Source organism: Mchenga conophoros, linkage group LG22 (assembly GCF_057382185.1).
Source record: "Mchenga conophoros isolate Kocher_MC1m ecotype Shallow Benthic linkage group LG22, M_conophoros_male_GT1.1, whole genome shotgun sequence".
NCBI lineage: Eukaryota > Metazoa > Chordata > Actinopteri > Cichliformes > Cichlidae > Mchenga > Mchenga conophoros.
In genome coordinates, this window is record NC_140546.1 from 36,882,491 (window position 1) to 36,904,639 (window position 22,149).

At 42.1% G+C, this 22,149-nt stretch overlaps 1 protein-coding gene across 2 annotated transcripts in view; it reads right to left on the reverse strand.

Annotated features, from left to right (window-relative positions):
- The window catches only part of LOC146549869 (retinoic acid receptor beta-like), a 286,941-nt gene that overhangs the window by 51,684 nt on the left and 213,108 nt on the right, over window positions 1-22,149 (reverse strand). For both annotated transcript variants that reach the window (XM_085263556.1, XM_085263557.1), the window contains one exon: window positions 1,949-2,090. In XM_085263556.1, the coding sequence (XP_085119682.1) occupies window positions 1,949-2,090 (142 nt within the window). The remainder of the gene's footprint in view (window positions 1-1,948; window positions 2,091-22,149) is intronic.

Genomic DNA, 22,149 nt, shown 5'->3' on the forward strand with positions numbered 1-22,149 from the left:
TTATGTGTTTATACACCTCTCCGTATTTAATCATTATTCATCATTAACTTCTGGCTCTCCTCCACAGTGCGCCTATTTGTCTTCCTTCCCTCACCCCCAACTGGATGTAGCAGATGGCCCCGCCCCTCCCTGAGCCTGGTTCTGGCCGAGGTTTCTTCCTGGTAAAAGGGAGTTTTTCCTTCCCATGTCACCAAGTGTGGTCTCTTGATTGTTGGGGTGTTCTCTGTATTATTGTAGGGTCTTTATCTTACAATAAAAAGTGCCTGCTGTTCTGATGCTATATAAATAAAATTGAACTGAATTAATTTTAATTGAACTGAATTGAATTGGCTAAAATACAGGTCACTATGGAATTACTCTGTAAAGCCAGAGTAGCAATACTTGCCCTGCAGCAGCATCCCTTCCTTTAAACAAACTGCACTGTCTGTGGTGGATTCTATCTTTTTTATAACAATACTTCTTTGCAAGAAACCTTATGCCATTGGAAAGCCTGTTAATATCCCTTTAAATGAAGCTGCATTTGTAAGGACAAAGCATTTGTGTGTTAAAGAGCAGAATTGAGTATTTGGGCTGTGCCCATAAAAAGCCTTCCAACTCTTCTCTGTCAACACCAATCAGCTCATTCTGCTGTTGACCCTTGTTTGGTCTTGTTCAGTAGATTGGAGGATTGAAGAAAGAAGATTATAAATTGCATTTCATTCAAAAAATGGTCAAACTGACAAAATATCACATTTGACCTCTGACCTCTCCTTCAATATCACTAGACTGCTCTGATGGGCAAAGTGATAAAAATGCTATTTAAAGCAATATTTCTTACTGCCATTGTTTGTACTAACACTGATTTTATATAAACTTAGAGAAAATAAGTTCCAGACAAGTAAAATGACAAAACCTTTTGTAGAGATGGTCACACGTTCTGATGATAAATTAGCAGGACTTAGTTCTTACTTCTAGAAGCAGTAAGTATGTACTGGTTTTCACAGTCCTGTGAAAAACACAATTTTCACATGTCTGTAATTAAAACGTATTAGTTTATATCTTAGAAATCAAATAATAAATTATAGCTTTGTAGAATAAGTCTAATCGGGAGGTTGGTGGTTTGAGCCCCAGATGCTCTGATCTGTATGCCTAAGTATCCTTGGGCAATAATGTGTTCACTGGAGTTTGAATGTGTGTGAATGTTAGATAGAGAGTGCTTAGGTGTTGAAAAAAGTGCTAGTGTGAATGGTTGTGTTATATAAAACAGTCTGAGTGCTCAGGTAGAGTAAAAAAGCACTAAGAACCAAGATGTGACTGCATTTGGTAACCAGAGTGAAACATAAGAGTGAAACTTCTGGTTGAGGGCTAATATCAAATTAAGGAATAATTTATTTTCACGAGGACCACCATCACACTGAGCAGAAGGAGTCAAATTAGCTCATTTCAACATAATATTTTGAGGTTTGTGAAAAAAATTGGAATGGGTGACTATTGGATCAAGATGTTTTATGAAGGTATGAAAAACTACTATATAGCCGGCTCCCAGTGATATTGCACTTCAGTTCTCAGATCCAGTGCTTACAGCCATCTTTTACAAACAATGCTTGATTACTCAGCACTAAATCTGTTAAGTTCAACCAACAAAACTACAATGACACTAAACATCCTTTTGAAAATTTGTGTCTGATAGAATGTTTCCAATTCCATCTTTTCACTGTATTAAAAAAATCATATTTTCTCTTGTTTTGGACATTTTATATATTAATGCAAATGCAGACAGTTACTCCTCTACATAAGTTAATCAAATTAAATGTTGCAATTCTTATTTTTTGAAAAAATAAATACTGAATACCCCTGATTTTACTATTGCTTGGAATATATAGACCACAACAAATCCTTTATTTCAAACCAACAGCTGTATTTAATTTGCTCACATCAGTACTTTGTGTAAATTGTGTCAGAAACTCACACTCTTTGGACATTCCAACTGCAAAGCACTTCTGTAGGCGGCAATACTGACAACGGTTCCGCGTCACCTTGTTGATAATGCAGTTCTTGTCCCGGTGACACGTGTACACCATGTTTTTCTGGATGCTTCGGCGGAAAAAACCCTGCAGAGACAGATACATATAGGAAGGCAGGGGAGGGTGGGGATGCATTATAAAAGCAGCGTCTCACATAGTTATCCTCACTTCACTTCTAATCTTCTGCAACTGCATTTTTGCTAAAACATCCACACAGCTCCACTGAAATCCTCTGGTCACTGGATATCATAACGTCACAACAGTGTGTATAACAATGTGCTGGATGTTTTGTTTTTTTATTGCCATTAATACTGAGCAAAAAGAGAGTGTGTCCCAGCTGGGAGCTTCAAATGCTGCTTTGAGCTGGGAAATTGAATACAAGCAGGAACAGACACTAAAGAATTTAATGGTATCAAAAAGTGAGGCTGCTCGTACAGTATGAAAGACTTAACCAACAACTTGCCATATCTGTACTTAAAGTAATGTTACTTAAAGTAACATTAAATTTCTGCAGAAGACCAAATGAGTGTTCTAATAATTAATTACTAGAGGATTTCAAATGAACTCAATCTGTGAGTCTGTCCAAAAAGTTTTAGGCAACAAAGTGCCTAAAAACCTTGGGTTAGTGGAAAGATGTGTGTTGATGGAGACGATCATTTCTATTTCAGAGACTCTGCTTTGGGATCTACAGGAGCTGGATTAAAAGGAAGATGATTTACTTGCATAAATGGCACTAACAATTCCAAGTGAGTTCCTTCATAAAAGCTGCTCTTAGAGCATCTTAAGTGAATAACAAAGAGACCTCCTAAACTGAATGAAGGGACAGAATGGACACTACTGCTCAAATGCTCAGTGAAATTACTGGTGTTGTGCTGTGTTTGAAATATAAGTTAACGAGCTAAAGGCCAAATTTGTTTTTAAGGAGCATTTTTGGTTTAAATTAAAAGTTTTCCCACAGAGTGGCTAACCACCATCTTCAGTGCTTTTGGACTGTTCTGACTTGCAGCTGAACAGACAGTCCTTCCCAGCTGGGTGCCATCAAAATAAGTTTGTGATAATATTATTCTACAGCATGCAGTTATTAACAAACATAAAAAAATGAAACATTATTATCTTGCTGTTCTAAAAGTTCCTTGTAAAGCCTTTAGTTATTTACACTTCTGATAGCCATCAATAAGCTTTGGGCATAATTTGGTTTGATATTTGAAAACGATGCTTGGTAGAGTTTATATAAAGTGGTTGGTTTCCTGGCCATGCTTAACCTGGCTGTTAAGCATGGTTCACAAATATTCAATAGGATTGAGGTCATGGCTTTTAGAAGGCAGTTCCAGAAGCTTCATGATTAGCCTGCTTTATTCATCCCAAACCAGTTTGATATGCATTTGACATCACTGTCCTGTTGGCACACCCAGTTGTGTCCCAATCGTAAAGATATTGATATGAGGTGAATTTAAAGAATCTGGAAGTACTCGCCCTTCTTCACTATTCCCTCAACTTTTTCCATTGTGCTTATACCACTAGCAGCAAAACAACCCCAAAGCACGATGCTTGACAGTGTTTATGGATTTCAAAGCCTCACCTTTGAAATCCATGAACACTTGCTGTAGCTCAGGTGGTAGAGCGGGTCATCTGCTGATCGGAAGGTTGGTGGTTCGATTCCTGGCTTCCCCTAGTCTGCATGCCAAATATCCTTGGGCAAGATACTAGCCAAGTTGCTCTCAGATGCATCCATTGGAGTATGAAAGTGTGTGTGAATGTTACTTAGAAAGCACTTAGAAAAATGTGCTTGTGTGATTGGGTGAATGTACAAGTTGTGTAAAGCCCTTTGAGTGCTCAGAAGAGTAGAAAAGCGCTATATAAGAACCAGTCCGTTTACCTATATATCTCTTGTTAATATAATCAAATAGCTCAAGTCTTTGTCTTGGTTGACCATAAGTCTCAACAGGATCTTGAGCTTTATTGTGAAAGGTTTATGTGGAAAATAAACAAGCGGACATGCGATGGTTTTACCGTCGTTGTTGCTAACGACAACCCATAAAAACAGGCGCTTGTCCGTCCGTAGTGTGGTTATTTTAAATATAAGAGAAAGAGAGAACTTTAAGAAATGAATATAGCCACTACAGTGACATCAGAACAATGAAAAAATATTGCTGTAAACTGTTTATTTTGCGACACCACGAAACAAACGGTAGCGTAAAATGAAACGATAGACGTTTTTATATCGTCATCCGATATATATCGTTATATCGAACAGCCCTACCATGTGGGCAGCTGTAAATCTCAGTAAAACTTGAAGCTGTCAATATTGGAGCCGGGGCTTCCTTCTTGGTCAGCACTCTCTCAGTCTATGTCAAGGTAAATTGCACTTCACTGTGGACAGTGACCCTGGTGTTTCAGCAGCTCTCAGTTCATTGCAGGTTTGAGTCTTGGTGATTCCTGGATTGTTCCTGAACATCCTAACCAATTTCTACTCATCTGATAGTGGAAACTGAGTCTTCTGACAGGTTATGGCAAAGTGTTGACATATGTGAATAGTACTTACGTACAACTGTTTGAACTGATGAAATGAATTATGAAATGGCTCCAAGAGGCCCCAGAGAGTAGATTCTGTTCATGTGGACATTGCATTTTCAGTGGGAGAAACTTTTCATCACTCATCCAAGTCTCTTTCTCAGTCTCCCTAACCTTATAAACTGTAGGTTTACATGACTGCAACTGGTACAACTGACTAACAATGGGTCGTGAGGTCAATTTCACCATCATTAATATGCAAACTCTTGTGACCATTGACCAAAGTACCATGGTGGTACATTATAAATTGATTTCCCCAATATATAAATCATGGTAATCCACCTGGAACTGAACCGGATACACTACATGACCCTTTTGTGCAAGGGGACCTAGTCCTTCCTGTGGACCAGAGAGGGGGGCGGGGGCGTTGAAAGCCACTGAAATGTTATGGCTTGAGAAAATGCGCCTCAGCTGTTCCTGGGATAACCACATTTACTCTGGGCCGTCTTGAAATGATGCTCTTCTGCTTTCCTGGCCACTGTGTCTGTGGGGATGTTTGTACTGTGTTGTAGCGTCCTGATGAAACCCAGTTTCTGCTCCAGTGGGTAATAAGACTCAGACCTTAAATCTGTATTGATTTACAGTGCACACTGACTTTTAAATTTCCCCAATAATGATGGAAATCTTGTCTGCAATGGTGGAGAGGTTGACAGATGAGATGAGGTCAGGCAGGAGTCTCCGTGGCCTATAATGTTTGCAGATGACATTGTGATCTGTGGTGAGATTGGGGAGCAGGTGGAAGACCTGGAGAGGTGGAGGCATGCCCTAGAGAGAAGAGGAATGAAAGTCAGAAGAAGCAAGACCGAATATGTATGTGAATGACAAGGAGGCAGGTGGAAAAGTGAACAACTAATAAACAGAGATGAGTTTAAACAGACGACAGAAGAGAGAAAATGCAGGGGAGAGAAGAGTGCCAAGGGTGATTTGAGACAGGACAGCTGTAAGAGTGAGAGCGAGCGTTTACAAGATGGTAGTGAGACCTGCTATGATGTATGGTTTGGAGATGTTGGGAGTGAAAAACGTCAGATGTTAATATTCTTTTTCACTGAGAATGACTGAGATAGACAAGACAAATAAGACAATTTGTCCTGTTTGTCTTATAAGACAAGACAAGTTAGAGAGGTAAAGCTTATTTGGATACGTGCAAAGCTACTGCATTAGACAAATGATGTTTAAGATGAAGCAGACAGGCAGGAGAAAAAGAGCAAGACGTCAGAGGAGGTTCATGGATGTAGTAAACAAGGACATGCAGAGGGTTGGTGTCTGAGAAGAGGTCCCTAGGGACAGGGTGAGATGGAAGCAGATGATCTAAGTAGTAATGCTTTTTGCTGAGAGATATGACAAACTACATACAGTGTTGGGAAGGTTACTTTTAAAATGTACTCCACTACAGATTACAGGTTACATGCCCCAAAATGTATTTTGTAACGTATTCCGTTACGTTATTCAATGAGAGTAACGTATTCTGAACACTTTGGATTACTTTGGATCATGCTTTTTACAACTACATGAATGTACTATTGCTGTGTGATTTATTACTATTACTGAAGGTTACACTCCATACCAACACCAGCTAGATGTTTAAATCTTGATATAAAATGAGTAACAGTAGCTGGACATTAGGTAAGGCTGCACTTTTTGCAGCGATCTCGTATAGAAAACTGTTCCGCGCGTATATAAAACAGGTCCGCGGCTCCGAACCGTAGTAAAGGGACCTCTGGCTGATACGTCGGGTTCGTGTCGGGCTCGTAGCTGAAAACTAGCTTTACTTTGTTGTCTGGGTCAACTTTGCTAGCGAGAGACAGAGAGAGGCGTTGTAAGCTTACTTACAACTGGGCTATTATTATTAGGGATGCAACGATACCAATTTTTTCAAACCGATACGATACCGATACTTGGATCTGAGTACTTGCCGATACAGAGTACAAAAACCGATACTTCTACCACACACACACACACAAATGCAATGAATTGGAAGACAGGTTTTATTTTATTCTCTGACGATAATAAATAATATCTTAATAAAAATGACCACAAAAAAATTTCAAGTGAAAAATAAGCACTTCTGTTAAATTATTGCAGAGTCTCCACATTGTAATTTAACAAAATATCACTGAACTATTGGCACTGTCTCGAGCTTTCGGAATAATAAATAAACACTTCTGTTTGGAATAAAATAAATACAACTTAGGTTTGAGAATAAAATAAACTTTTAAATTATTGCAGAGTGTCCATATTGTAAACAAACAAACAAAATAACGAAAGTATCTGGCATTGACGAACGAACTCCCCATCTGCCCGTGGATCATCAGTCCACTGTGCCGTTAAACCAAGGACTGACATCGCGCACACACTGCTTGTCTTTACCTCTTTAGGAAGTTTTGGCACCATTATCTCCCTGATGTGTGGGTGGCTGGGAATTTCATATCGCAGCTCGAGTATGCTGAGAAGAATCCTATGTTTTCCACGACTGGCATTGGCTGGTCATCCAGAGCGATAAAATGAGTCAGAGCCTCTGTTGTTTTAACTGCCCGTGGATTTTCTCTTGACATTTTTCATCGCTTTTCCGAAACCTGAGTTAAAGTCGGCTGTTCCGGTCCACACTGCTGGCATTTTGTTTAGCCTAGCTACAGCAGCCTCCAGTTTCTCTTTTTTTATCTGGAGCTGCCAGTCTCACTCGCCTAACCCTGTGCCTGTTTAGCACGGGATGTCCCCCTAGTGGCCAATCTAAAAAACTACAACAAAAATCACAAGCCTCCCTCTGATTAATGAAATAAGTTAGTATCGGTTCATGGTATCGGTTAACTTTTACGAGTATGAGTACACACACATTTTACAGTATCGGCCCCGATACCCGATACCAGTATCGGTATCGGTGAATCCCTAATTATTATATTTACATGCTTCCAGCTCCCATTTCTGGTTGGTGAATACTCGCACTTTTCTACTCTTCTTTTTCTCCCTCCCTCTCACAGACACATCACGGGTATGGCAGTCCATTCTCCCTGCAGCACGGACAACACTGCCCATGAGGCTACATTGTTTAGGGTGAAGCTTGTAACACTCTGATATTGCCTTCATATTAAATCATTTTTGTGAATAATAATTTTTAAAAATATTTCTTCACGTCATTTTGCGGGCCACAAGTAGAGATGAGACACAGGCATTAGAGCCTCTTAATGTGTGTTTTGTTTGGGTTTCCACCAGCGTGGAAACCAAAAACAGAGAGGGCCTAGCCTAACATATGAAACAGGAAAAGACCGCCGTGTAAACCATTTATTTCAGCAAAGTAACTGTATTCTGAATACCACCTTTTCAAACGGTAACTGTAAGGGAATGCAGTTACTCATTTTTTGTTTTTTAAATACGTAACGCCGGTACATGTACTCTGTTACTCCCCAACACTGACTACAAATTAGTGACCTGTCAAAATCTAAACTGTTTTACAGTCTACATGATCCATTGCAAGGAACTCAAATTTTAAAAACATGTAGGATTTGGAAATTTTGAAAAACTTTGGTTTCTGAAGTTGTGTGTTTGAGAGCGTCTTCTACCTTGCATGGAGAAAAATAAATAAATACAATCTGTGGATAGTTTGAAAGTGGACCAACATCTGTGTCTTCATCAGTCAGAACACTTTAGTGCCAAATTTAACCAAGTGACCCATCCAAGCACAAAGAGAACATGCAACCTCCATACAGAAAATTTTAAAAGTGAGCGTTTGAACCCAATTGGAAGGCAACCAATTGGGTGTGAGGGGAAAAGAAAACAAGAGGCAGGAAGATGAGAGCAAAGGGAGATGGGACAAAACACAAACTAAAGGAGAGAGCACGATTTTTAATCATGTTGAATGATGCTGCATGCACACTGGACTGCCCCCTTAAAGGAAAGCAATAAGGAAGATGATTCATATCCTCAGAAAGATCTGGGACACAACAGCAGGTTTAGGAACACGTTTGTTTTGATGCAGAGTGGCAAAAAGCAGGGATGCAACTAAAGAAAGTAAGAGTCTTCAATATCCTAGTCTGCAGATATTAATTTAACTCTTAAAATGATTTTTATACATCATCCAAATCCTTTTGCACATGGTTGAAGGCATTTCTGCCTCAGGAACTTCCTTCACTATGGAGAGGTTCCATTTGCAATATCTCCCTGTGACAGATGGGACCTTGCATTTCCTTTCATTAGGGAAGTGGGATGATGATGGGTTAGAAATTAGATCACAGGATTGAAACTGCAGTCTCTGTTGCCCATCTTGCTTCAGACTCAAGCATCTGTCAAGTACCAAGCAGCACACTTGGTAGCACGGATACAAGCTGAGCTCAGCCAATTGTGTCTGAGCCATGATAGCACGTGAGCAGACCGAGGTCACCTTTGCTCATTTGATATTATTCATTTCTCTAATAGAAGCCTTTATATTGGATGATGTAAGCTGAGTGAGCTGGTAAAAATTACTTGTGAGGTCTGATGGATAACAATGGGAGCAACACGCATACAGCTGATGCATAAGTGTGTTCAGGTTGGATTCTGAATCCAAGGCTACCCAGGTACTTAAGTCATTCAAAGTTAAGCGCATCCTGATCACTTTAACCTTGGAAGTCTATGCGTATGTGAGATAGTATGTGATAGTATATTGGAAGTTGGACCTGCATAAGGTGATGTTTTATGTACTGCCTATAAAATGTTTCTCAAGATTTTGGGGGATCCTCTACTTGGAAGAGGCTTGTTGACAGTTCAAGGCCTGGACTGCAATGTTCTTCACTTAACTTTTGTCATTTACATTATGCTTTTGAGCCACCACTCATTTTTTAATATTTTGCTTCCAAGGAACCAATTTATTAAAGTGGTAATAGTTATCAGGACTTTCTAAAAGTATTTCAATCGTTTTCTTTGGACATGGACTTTTTCACTCATTTACAGTCCAGTTCTTCAGTCCTTGGACTTCTCAGAGTCCTTTTTGTTTTTCTTTCTTTTCTTTTTTTTCTGTTAAGCAGCTTTAATCTTTCAAAGATAAAAAATGGCACCAAACATAAGGAATGAATCTGACAACCTAGCAAAGAACTATATCTTCAGTTACTTTGTTACTAGCAGGCTGTATCAAAAACACATAATTTTTTCTAATTTCTTTAGCTGAATCTGCAAAAAATGCTAAAGATAAATATGTCATTATAACAGGCATAACATTGTTTTTGCAACAAGGAGTACTCGCAAAGAGCCATTGGAAAAAGTTGGCATATGTCAGCATGGTATGTAGTGTATCCTTAAGTAGCATGGGGAAAAAATGCAGCAAAGAACTGAGAAATGCATCTAGCCCTTCAGTTGATCCATACAGTATTTACCAGAACCTCATTAGAAGTACATTTACTGGAATGGTGACTATCAAGAAGCCATTCTTAAAGAAAAAAACTAGGAGAAAAGGCTGCCAAGGTACATAAGAACTGTACTGAAAATCAGGGGTAGCACAGCTGATGGAGTGATGACTCAAATTTGACCTTTTTGGCTCATTGTGTACAGAGGAGGTGAGGAGACAGGTTCAGTCCTGAGTGTTTATCTGTAAAACAGGATGAAGGCTCTGTGATAGTTTGGGGATATGGGGAAACTTTATAAATAAAGTTTATAAGTTTATTATGTTTCCACCAGCGGAATTGGACGTCAGGTCAAAACTGATGGAATTATGAACAAAGAAAAGTCCTGTCAGTTTTTGATACACGATGCAATAATATCTGGAATGCGTTTGATTGGAAAAATCTAAATTTGTCAGCATGGCAATGATCCCAAACATGCTATCATATGCCTCCCAAGAGCCCAGACCTCAGTTTTACTGAAACAGTGTGGTATCATCAACAGAGAACAGACAACATCCAAAGAAGAGCTTTGATCCCTGAAGGCTATTTAAATAAATGACCAAAAAGATTTTAGATTAGATTAGATGAAACTTTATTAATCCCTCGGGTGGGTTGCTCCAGGAAATTTAGTTTCCAGTAGCACAGCACTGACAGAAGTTGCATGTTAAAGATAAAACAAGGGGAATGAGAGCAAGGATATGAGCATAAATATACGATATATACACATATATAAATAAAAAATATATAATAGGGATAAATGGGAATACCAGTGGATTGCACATTTGAGTGAGTCTATTGTCCAGTGATTATTGCACAGTCGAATATAAGAAAAAATATTGCAAATATTGCACAGTGAAAAAAATCACTTCAGCTTAGTTGTTCCCCCCTCATTTGTCCTCCTGTTTCCCCTCCCTCTCTCCTCCAACGAGGAGATAAACAGTCTGATGGCGTGTGGGACAAAGGAGTTTTTAAGTCTGTTGGTTCTGGACTCTGGGAGAAGCAACCTGTCGCTGAACAGGCTCCTCAGATTGTTTACGACCATGTGCAGAGGATGCCCAGCATTGTCCATAATGTCCAGCAGTTTCTTTAATGTCCTTTTCTCTGCCACTGTCACCAGAGTGTCCGGCTTCATGCCGACCACAGAGCCAGCCTTCCTGATTCGTTTTTCCAGCCTGGATGAGTCCTTTGTTGTGCTGCTCCCCCAGCACACCACAGCATAGAACAGGACTCCTACAACCACCGACTGGTAAAACATCCTCAGGAGCTTCCTGCAGATGTTAAAAGACCTCAGCCTCCTGAGGAAGTACAGTCGGCTTTGGGCTTTTTTATACAGGTGCTCTGTGTTGCATGACCAGTCCAGTTTGTTGTCCACCCACAGCCAGAGGTACTTGTACATGTTGACCACCTCTATCTGAACTGGCAGTGGCCCTGCTCTAAACTTCCCGAAGTCCACAACCAGTCCCTTGGTCTTTGAGGTGTTGAGTTGCAGGTGGTTTGTGTGACTCCATGTGACAAAGTTCCTCACCAGTCTCCTGTACTCTTACTGATCATCCCAGATACACCCCATGATGGCCGTGTCATCTGCAAACTACCACAGTGTCAAACGTGATGTCCTTCAGCCTGACGTACTGTGGTCTGTCAGTGAGGTAGTCGGAGATCCAAGCCACCAGGCAGGGGTCCACCTGCATCCTGTTCAGTTTTTCCTGAAGCATACAGGGCCGGATTGTATTAAAGGCACTAGATAAGTCAAGAAACAGGATCCTGACCGTGCCTTTTCCCTTGTCCAGGTGTGAGTGGGATCTATGTAGGGGGTACAGGATGGCATCCTCCACTCCGACATCCGCCTTGTATGCAAACTGTAGTGGGTCCTGGGCATGTTGTACCTGTGGTCGGAGGAGGTTGAGGAAGAGCCGCTCTAGAGTCTTCATAAGATGTGACGTCAGTGCCACCGGTCGGAAGTCATTCAGCTCATTGGGCCGGTTCTTTTTGGGGACCGGGACGATGCAGGATGTCTTCCATAGGGTGGGCACTCTCCCCAGTCGCAGCCTGAGGTTGAAGACTCGTTGTAGCGGCTCCCCAAGTTCAGCAGCACACACCTTTAACATCCTAGGACAGACCTTGTCTGGGCCTGCTGCCTTTCTGGGGCGAAGCTTCCTCAGTTGTCTCCTGACCTGGTCCACTGTGACACTTTGGGGGGGGGGGGGGGGGGGGGGGGCTGTCATGCTGTTGAGAGAGTGGTTGGAGGAGGGGGTGGCTGTGGCTCAGGAGGTAGAGCTGATCAGTTACTGATTGGAAGGTTGGTGGTTTGATCCCTGGCTCCTCCAGTCTGGGTGAATGTGGCATGTTGTATACAGCTTAGAGCTTTGAGTACTCCGGGAGAGTAGAAAAGCACTATATAAGAATCAGTCAATTTATTATTTACCATAGTGTCAGGGGGAGAATTGAGGGACATAGGAAAGTAGGGAGAGGGCTCTGTAAAGGGGGGGTCAAGCCGGTTGAAGAAGTTGTTGAGTTCGTTTGCCTTATCCACAGCCCCCCCCACTGTGCTGTTCTTGATGTTGTGGCCTGTGTGATGGTTTTCACACCATTCCAGACCTCCTCTCCAACTTTTGCTCCACCTTCCTCTTGTAGGTGTCTTCTGCTTCCCTTAGGCAGCCTTTCACCTCTCGCTGTGCTGCTTTCATCTCCTCCTTCACTTTGCTTCTGAAGGCCTTCTTCTTCATGTTGAGGACAGCTTTGACTTCCTGTGTTACCCACAGTTTGTTATTAGGATAGCACCATGCCGTCTTAGCAGGGCGACCACATCCACACAAAAGTTGAGATAGACAGTGTGTTGCCCCCTCTATATCCTCGCTATGTGGGCTCAGAAGAACATCCCAGTCTGTGGTGTCATAGCAGTCTCTCAGAGCTTCCTCTTTTTCTGGGGTCTATCTCCTAATGGAACGCGTTGTCAAAGGCTGCCTTTGGACGAGGGGTGTGTACTGTGGCTGTAAGTAGACCAGGTTGTGTTCTGACTTCCCTAGTGGGGGGAGGGGGGTAGCTCTGCATGCATCTGTCACATTAGCATACATCAAGTCAATTGTCCTGTTGTGCCGTGTGGGACAGTGAACAGCAGCCAGAGTAGAATTCAGTATGACATGATTAAAGTCTCCAGATATAATAATGAAAGCCTTGGGGTGTTGTGTCTGCAGTCTTGCTGTAACTGTGTGTATTTCCTCACAGGCAGCTGTTGCGTCAGCCCTCGGAGGGATGTAAACACACACACAGATCACATGACTGAACTCCCGAGATAGATAATATGGCCGCAAGCTAACAGCTAGCAGCTCCAGGTCCAGACGGCATACCGAAACTTTAACGGAGACGTGTCCAGGGTTACAATATCTGTTGTTAATGTAGACAATGAGTCCCCCACCTCTGATTTTTCCCGCTGGCCTGTGCGTCTCACGGATGTAAATCCACATAGGTCTACGTTAGTCTGGGGCGTGAGCTTGGTTAGCCACGTCTCGGTGAAGATAAACAAACTGCACTCACGGCAGAGTTGGTGGTTGTTCAAAGGAGACAGTTCATCATGTCTACAGGTAGCCACCAAGGTTGTGCCAAGAAATAAAAGTCCTAAGAATGCCAATTTGAATTACAATCCTATATCTAAGCAGCATGAAACAAAAATAAGAAATTACTGTTGCATTTATAAATGCAGAGGTTTTTTTTTTAACTCACTGAGTAGAAATATATAGTATATAATAGCTTGCTGTCTGTTACTAATATCCAGTTTTAATTCCTCCTTTATCTTCTGTCACTCTTCTTGTTCAACCCCTTTTTTTCTCTGAGAAAGCAGTTCATTTCCTTTTAAATGGGTGAGTTTCCACATATTCTTGCATCTTTCCCATGTCCCTGAACCCTCTGAATCCCAAGGTTGAATGTGAAGGTTGATTACATTACAGTGAGGTGATGAAGGCTGTCTACATTTAAAGGCACCTTCAGTTGCGGCCCACAAATGCCTGTGCATTCACATTCATTTTTCTGGAAATCTATTTTAGCTGAGCAGCTGAAAAAGAAAGTAATTTTTATTTTGGAAAATGAATCCTTTTATTTTTCTAACAGAGCAGTGACTCCCTGGTGCTACTATACATACAAAGCCCTCCTGTCCATGTCCCTGTGCCTGCTGGGAAGCTCCAAGAGACTGTCAAGACCTCTCTGCTCAACCTGAATCACTAAGGTTTATCCTGCAGGACAGGATGTTTATAGAAAGACGAAATAATAAAGGGAACTGTGGACAGCTTCAATGAGGGTTTAATTTATATTATAGTAATAGTAATTTTAGCTCATATTACAATATTTTATTATCAAAGTGGGATTGTAGTGGTTTCAGCAGAATGAGTACTGAGGTCTTTCAAGGACAGCAAAAAGTTGTAAATTCAAAAACTTAAACTGTGCGGGTATTAGCACCAAAATGTACTTAAAATATAAATGTCAGGGAAAACAGTGTTGTCTTTCTCCAGTTAAGTGAAACATGGTGTTTTTTGGATGTATATTGCTGCTACTTGTATGTGGGTGTTGCATATTACTGCTGTAGATTGGTATATGCTTGATATATTTCTGGGTTAATATACAACATTGCATAATATTTTGTAAGAATGTCACGTGTCATGTATAACCTCTCTCCTGTTAGACCCGCCACATCGGTTTACCCTTCATTTTATCTGAAACATGATCCAATATTTGAGACAGCTGAGTTAAATTCAACCACTGACCTTTCTTATAAATAAATATAAAATATAGATATCATATATATTATAATTATAATTTAGAATTAACCTTTGTAGCTGCTGCTGTCACAGTTGCTAGGCTAGACCATCGAATTTAACAGCCGCTGAATTCAGACACAGCTTCTGTGAGAAAAATAACAAGCGTTCTCTGCTTCCACGTTGGCATACCTCCTCTTTGTTCCAAATAAATTCTGATTAAGTCAAAGACAGTATAAAAGACGGACATGAATTTCTGAAGTCAGCTTTTCATGCCTTCCTTGATGAGTGTGTGGTTTTTATACCACAATATCTCTATTTTGAAACTTGCTATAACAAAATTACAAAAGTAATTTGAGGCATGATGCTTAAATATACTCTTTGTTACCCAAAATTACAAAATGTTGGGCAACCAAAAATACTTTTTTGTAGTTTTATGTGATGTATGTTGTCTTTGTTGTTAAATAAAATTGAAAAATAGTTAAAATAGATAAATGTGGACTGATTTCAATAAAGATTTTATCATTTTTAAGTTAGCAACTATGTACTTGGCCTTCATAAAGTAGCAACAGAATCAGACACTTTCTGTGGAGAAAACTAATTTAGAACTAAAAAGAAAAAGAATAATTTTAACAAATAATACGTTGAATATTTTTGACTTAAGAAGCTTAAGTAAATCAAAAAGGATAAATATTTTTAAAAAGAGATGTATTTATTTTATTATTTTCTTTCAATTGGACAAATTATCCTAAAATGTCCAACTATAAGTTTCATTTACGTTTAAATAGACTTTACAGCATTGCTGTTGGGCAACAGAAAGTTTATTTAAGCCTCATGCCTATTACATGTCTATATTACATGTGAATGTATGATGCCAACCAATCAGTGTTTGAAAAAGTCCAATAGAAAAAATGTGGGAGTCACTATCAAGCATGATTTGAAGATGGGACACCTTTTTCTGACACATGGTTGGAGGAACATATGGTGTGAGACTGAAGTAAGAATATTTGCCCTAGTAATGATATTTAAAATGACATAACCTGTAAATAAAAAACAAGCGTGAGCATATGAAGCTGTAGAGATGTTTTCATGATTTTTTGTTTTTTTTATTTTGCGTGTTAAGCAATTCAGTTTTTCTCTTCATTGCCTCAGGGCCCTGCTGTGCAATATTGAAGGAGACGTTGATTTGTGCACATTTCGCATGCTGATACTGATGTGATACTTCTTGCACAGTGAGAGGGCATTAAAAATTTCTCCATTTCAGCAACAACAGTTGCTCAATCTCAATATGGGTGACTATGATGAGACTATTTCTCCTTCTATGCAAGAGAAATTGTGGATGAGCAAATTGTGCCATTTATGGACAAGAATAGCTACCCAGTACACCAAGAAAATGGGGTTTCAAGATATTAGTCCTTGCTGGACCAATCCAGCTTTATTTGTTTTGTGCCAAATCACAACAGGATCAAATTTTGAAGTTTACATTGGGAAAGCTGTCCAACCACCTGAGCTTCTAGGTGTAGGGGCAATTGGAAATGTGGGCCCAAATCCCAAATGGCCAACAATATGTGACAACCCCATCACCCCCATCAGATGTGACTCTCTGAGTCTGGTTCTGGCAGAGGTTTCTTCCTGCTAAAAGGGAGTTTTTCCATTCTTACTCTTGGCATGTGCTTGCTCATAGGCCATTGTCTGATTTTGATGTTTTCTCTGTATTACTGTAGAATCAATATGAGATGACACTGGAAAATAAGATCCTAAGCCTGTTTTAAGTGGTATACGTAAATATGTTTCAAGTGTTTTTCTACTCTTTATTTAATTTGTTGAAATTTCTTGAGAGATTTTCTGATGTGTTATTGCTCTCTATCTTTTGATAAATGAGATAATAATTTTCTCTGTTGTTTTTTACCATTAAATATCCACGCCCCTGTGGGCGGTCGATCCTTCAAGCTCAGGTCCTCTACCAGAGACCTGGGAGATTGAGGGTCCTGCACAGTATCTTAGCTGTTCCTAGAACTGTGCCAAGCACTTCGATTACCACTGGGACCCCTGTTACCTTCACACTCCACATCTTCTTGAGCTCTTCTCTGAGCCCTTGGTACTTCTCTGGCTTCCTTCTTCCTGATGTTGCTGTCACCGGGAACCGCTACATCTATAACTACGGCCGTCTTCTTCTGTTTGTCTACCACCACTATGTCCGGTTATTTAGCCATCACCATTTTGTCCATCTGTATCTGGAAGTCCCACAGGATCTTAGCTTGTCATTCTCCACCACCCTAGGGGGCGTCTTCCATTTTTTTCCATATTCGGCACAGATGTTTCTGTATACTATGTTGGCCACTCAGTTATGGTGTTCCATGCCTGCCTGCCTGCTAGCATCTTGCACCCTGCTGTTATGTGCTGGATTGTCTGAAGGGCTTCTTTACACAGACTGCACCTGGGGTCTTGCCTGGTGTGATAGACCCCAGCCTCTATGGATCTTGTCCTCAGAGCTCATTCCTGTTATGCCATGATTAGTGCCTCTGTGTTGTCTATCCATCCAGCTTTGTCCAGCCACTGCTAGGACTTCCGGATGTCAGCCACCTCCGCTATCTGCTGGTGGAACATACCGTGCAGGGGCCTGTCCTTCCATGATGGTTCCCCCTCTTCCTCCTCTTTCTTGGGTTTCTGCTGCCTGAGGTATTCACTGAGCGCGCGGTCAGTTGTGGCCATCTTCCTGATGTATTTGTGGATGTTCGTTGTCTAATCCTAGACCGTGGTACTGACACTCACTAGTCCCCCGGCCTCCTTCTTTCCACTTAGTGTACAGCCTCAGGGTGCTGGACTAAAGGTGAAACCCCCAATGCATGCTCACCTTTCTCCTTCTTTGGCCAGCTTTTTATCCCAGCAGGGTACCTGATCACGGGCAGGCGTAGATGTTGATAGCCAGATCTTGTTCTTACCATTCAGCTGACTCTTCAGCACTTTCCTGACCCTCTGCAGGTACTTGGTGGTTGCAGCTTTGCTAGCAGCCTCTTCATGGTTTCTGTTTGCCTGTGGGATCCCCAGGTACTTGTAGCTGTCCTCAATGTCTGCTATGTTGCCTTGTAGTAGTTAGATTCCCTCTGTCCTTCCCTCTCCCTCTCCAATCCAAACAACATTCCGATGTTGTTGCTGTATATACTGGTGGTGTGGATCAGTGAATCAATCTTTCATGCACCCTTGGCATACATCTTGATGTCATCCGTGTACAGGAGGTGGCTGACAAATGCTCCATTCCGTAGGCAGTCTTCTCAATGATCTCACCGAGGGGGTTCAGGCTTATGCAGAACAACAGTGGGGACAGAGCATCTCCTTGGTAGATCCCACACTTGATGGTGACTTGTGCTATGGGCTTGAAGTTGGCCTCTAGTGTTGACTGCCACATCCAACATCTCCGTTGAGTTCCTGATGAAGGCTCTTAGGGTGCTGTTGATCTTGTACAGTTCTAGGCATTCCAGGATCCTGGTGTGGGGCATTGAGTCATAAGCCTTCTTGTAGTACAATACAATACAATACAATTTATATAGCACATTTAAAAACCAGAGGTATGCCAAAGTGTTTCAAGGAAACAATTAAGAGCAATAGCAGATACAAATGCTGATAAGCTGACAGGTGTGAGACATAACTAACCAATAATACACCAGGCATAGTAGGCACAATCCAAAAGGCTGAAGGTTAAATCATTATAAATATTAATCAGAGCAAAAAGATAAATTATAGTACACTTACTTTAGGAAGCCGGGAAGGCTAGGCTAAATAAATGAGTTTTTGATCAAATACTGAAAAATACTGTTGTTTAGACTAGAATAGGGTGCCCGGTAATAAAACTGTCAGGTGCCCGTCACCATTTTGAGATCTGCGGCAGTGTGTCTTGCAGGATACATCTCCCTTCTAGAAGTATTGTGAAAGTAAAATAAAGTGTTAAATGGTCTACTGAGCAGTGTTTTGTCTTCCATTGGATGCCTCTGAGGAATCAAAAGAACTCGGTGAATTGTTGACCTTAATAATTGGGGGCTCGTCCGGGATTCCAATAGGAGGCTAAGGAAGATGGATTGGGTGGTCTGAGGGTTCGACCAGCGAAGCGAACAGCGACCCGGGTCATCTTAAATAAAGGTAGTCACCGCCTGTAAGTGTGCATATTGGAGTTTATTTAAATTGTCTGTTCGCTAAGTTGATCGAATTCTCAGTGTCAATTTGCTACAGTAGACAAAGAGGGTGTGTGTGAGCATCATCCGTCTCAGTGCGTTACAGCAACTAAATTGGGGTGTAATAAGCTGAGTAAATGAACTGGTTGTTGTGGATGACGGCTGAAAGTGATAGAGTAAGAGTAATTGCTCTGGGCTTGGCTGCCCCACTCGCTCGCGGATGCAAGGGCGAGACCCGTGGGACGGGAGGACTAGGGTTGTAACCTGGACTTGAGGGCATCTTAAAGAACCAGTCAGGGTTGGGGATCCTGCCACAGCTGAAGTGTGTATGAGAATAGGCCCCCCCACGTACTCTGCTATGGACGTATGGGCCACGGAGGGGAGTGAGGCAGAGTCTCTGTAGCAGCGCTTCTAAGCTGTGTGTGTGAAGCGCGAGAGGTTGCATCTCGTGTCTTGATTGAAATCGAGTGGGTAAATTCAGTTTACAGCCTGTATGAGTGTGGGCCCAAGTTCTTTAGCCGGTTAGATTCCGAGTAAGAGATTGTGGAATCCTGCTACAGTGTCTTTAGATTGTGAGTGTGTATAAAAAGTTAAAATAATTTGTTGCAGTTGACAGTCTGCCTGACAGTGGGGCTGAGTTCTTTCGCTGGTTAGATTCCGTAGCTGGGTTCGTTGGCCGCTGTAGCGCCTATAGACTGTTTGGGTTAAAGTTGGGTTAGAAATTAGGCTTAAAGTGAATTTACGTCTAAAAATGTGTGTTTGGGTTTTGCAGAGCGCGACACATGCTCTGTATGGTGTGTGAGAAGGAAGTGTCTCCCAGAGCGGGGTGAAGCAGACTGACAGAAGAAGGAGGAGCGAGCAGCCCAACTCAGAGGGGTGGAGTTGAGCGTGAGGGCGTAACAGAGGAGGAGCATTGAGGAGGACAGAAGAGAACAAGGGTGACATCTGGTGGACGGCGGTAAGTATTACATTTGTGAAATAAAAATGGCAGAATTAAAAGAAATGATTAGAGGAGAGCCTAGGGTTAAAACAGGAGATGGAAATGTAACCCAACCAGTGCAGGGCCTCCCTACACCCCGGACTCTGCGTTGTGTAAGTTTGTGTTGGATTGGGGTGCACAGTAGAGAGACCAGTCGGACACAGGCGTTCAATTTGTGGCTCGGACCGCGCTGTTTATTCAGATGCTGGGGCAAACACCACTCCAACTCTGCTGCTGGCCCTTCGCAAATCACAGTAAAAACTGCGTGATTATCAACACATAGTGAAAGCCAACAACAAATATATAAAAAAAACACACTAAACAAAAATAATCATGTCAAAATTCCTCGGGCTCAGGAATGCGCATGACACAAAACTAACATAGCAGGACTACCAGCAAACTGTAGCTGAAAAGCTAATGCTTCATCTTGCATTACAGTGCTCTGCTAACAAGCGGGAATGTAGCCCGAAATTGCGGCAGATATTACAAAATGGAACATGCACACAAACTGCTCATACTCTCATCAGACAGTACATGAACCTCTCAATAAACAAAATATATGCTTGGCTTAAATGACAAACCACTATTTTACACAGTGGAACACTTCATTTTCAACAAAACCAATGCAGTACGCCACTGACAGTGCTTACCTTCACAAATCACAGTAAACACTGAACCAAGATGGCGCCCGCGCGAACAAGAAATCTGAACTACTGTGTCCTGCAGAGGACAAATGGTGAAAATTGCTTAGATCTACCATACATATGGAGCTCAACAGCGACACCTTGTGACTTATTCCAGTCACTACCTTACATCCGCCCCTCCTTTAAGTGATGGCGTCCCAGTCATCAAACAAAACAAAATAAAACAAAACAGTCTCACTATGTATAAAAGAATAACGGTGTGGGAAGATGTGCAGTGTAATGCGAAAATGTCTATGTGTGTATCCTATTAGTATGGGTACATTGGCTGTGTCATCCTACGTGTGTCCTGCAGCCCTTCTTGCTTTGGCCCTCTGCCACAGCTTCCATCCCCTTTCTATTTTCTTCTGATCCTCCACTGGTTTGTTAACTCTCGACCCATGTCAGTCTCTTGGGGGATGCAGACTCCTCGGCAAGTTCCTCCTTGGTTCACTGGGTCTGGGAGGTGAGTGGGTGCCCCTGGCAATTTCATTTACCCTCCATTCTTCACTCTCTTGTCCTGCCCCTGTGTCCCTTTCCTCTGGTCCTGTGGGGGCAAGTGATCCATTTGCTGTTTCAGGTGAAACTCCCTCCACACCGCCTTCCAGGCTATCAGCCTCCCCGTCCTCGATTGTGTCCAACTCTTCCCCCTGTCTGATTACTTCACCAGCCTGCTCTCCACTGTCCTCTATGTCCTCAATCTCCCAGCTCTCCTCCATGTCGAGCTCCATTTCCTCCCTTGTCTCCTCTCCCACCTGCTCCACGGGAAGAAACATACACTGTGTGAGTAAGTTGCGGTGGACCACTCTTTCCGTATCACCATTTTCCGATTGCACCACATACACCGGCATGTCTGGCTGTTTCTTCACCACAATGTATGGACGTGACTCCCACTTATCTCCTAGTTTGCTTCGCCCCTCCACATGACACACTTTAACAAGGACTCTGTCACCCGGGCTGAAGCTTTGAATCTTTGCTTGTCGGTCATAGTATATTTTCTGGTGACCCTTAGCCTGGCGAGAGGCCTGATTAGCCTGTGCATAAGCCTGTGACAGGCAGTCATGCAGGGTCTGGACATACTCGCTATATCCACCCGACCCATTAGTGGTTGACAGCCCAAAAACCAAGTCGACAAGGAGCCGGGGATGCCTGCCAAACATTAAGTAGTATGGTGTGTACCCTGTCGAATCATGGCGGGTGCAGTTGTAGGCATATGTCATTGCATCCACATATTATGCCACCGGGGCTTCAGGTGAGCTTCTAGCGTCCCCAGCATGTTCATGAGGGTGCGGTTAAACCATTCAGTTGTCCCGTTGCCCTGTGGGTGATAGGGCGTGGTGTGGGTCTTAGTGATTCCGGTGCATTTACCATGTGCCTTCACCACAGCACTTTCAAAATTGCGCCCTTGGTCTGCATGCAATTTTGCTGGGAAGCCAAATCGACAGAAAAAGTTTCTATACAGCACCTTAGCCACTGTGCTGGCTCTTTGGTCTTTAGTGGGGTGTGCTTGCGCATAGCATGAGAGATGGTCAGTGACAACGAGGACATTTTCGATACCACCTTTTGATTTCTCAACAGTTAAAAAAATCTACACAAACTAGCTCCAAGGGGGCACTGCTGTGGATACTGACCAGGGGGGCCCTGACCCCTGCGGTTGTAGATT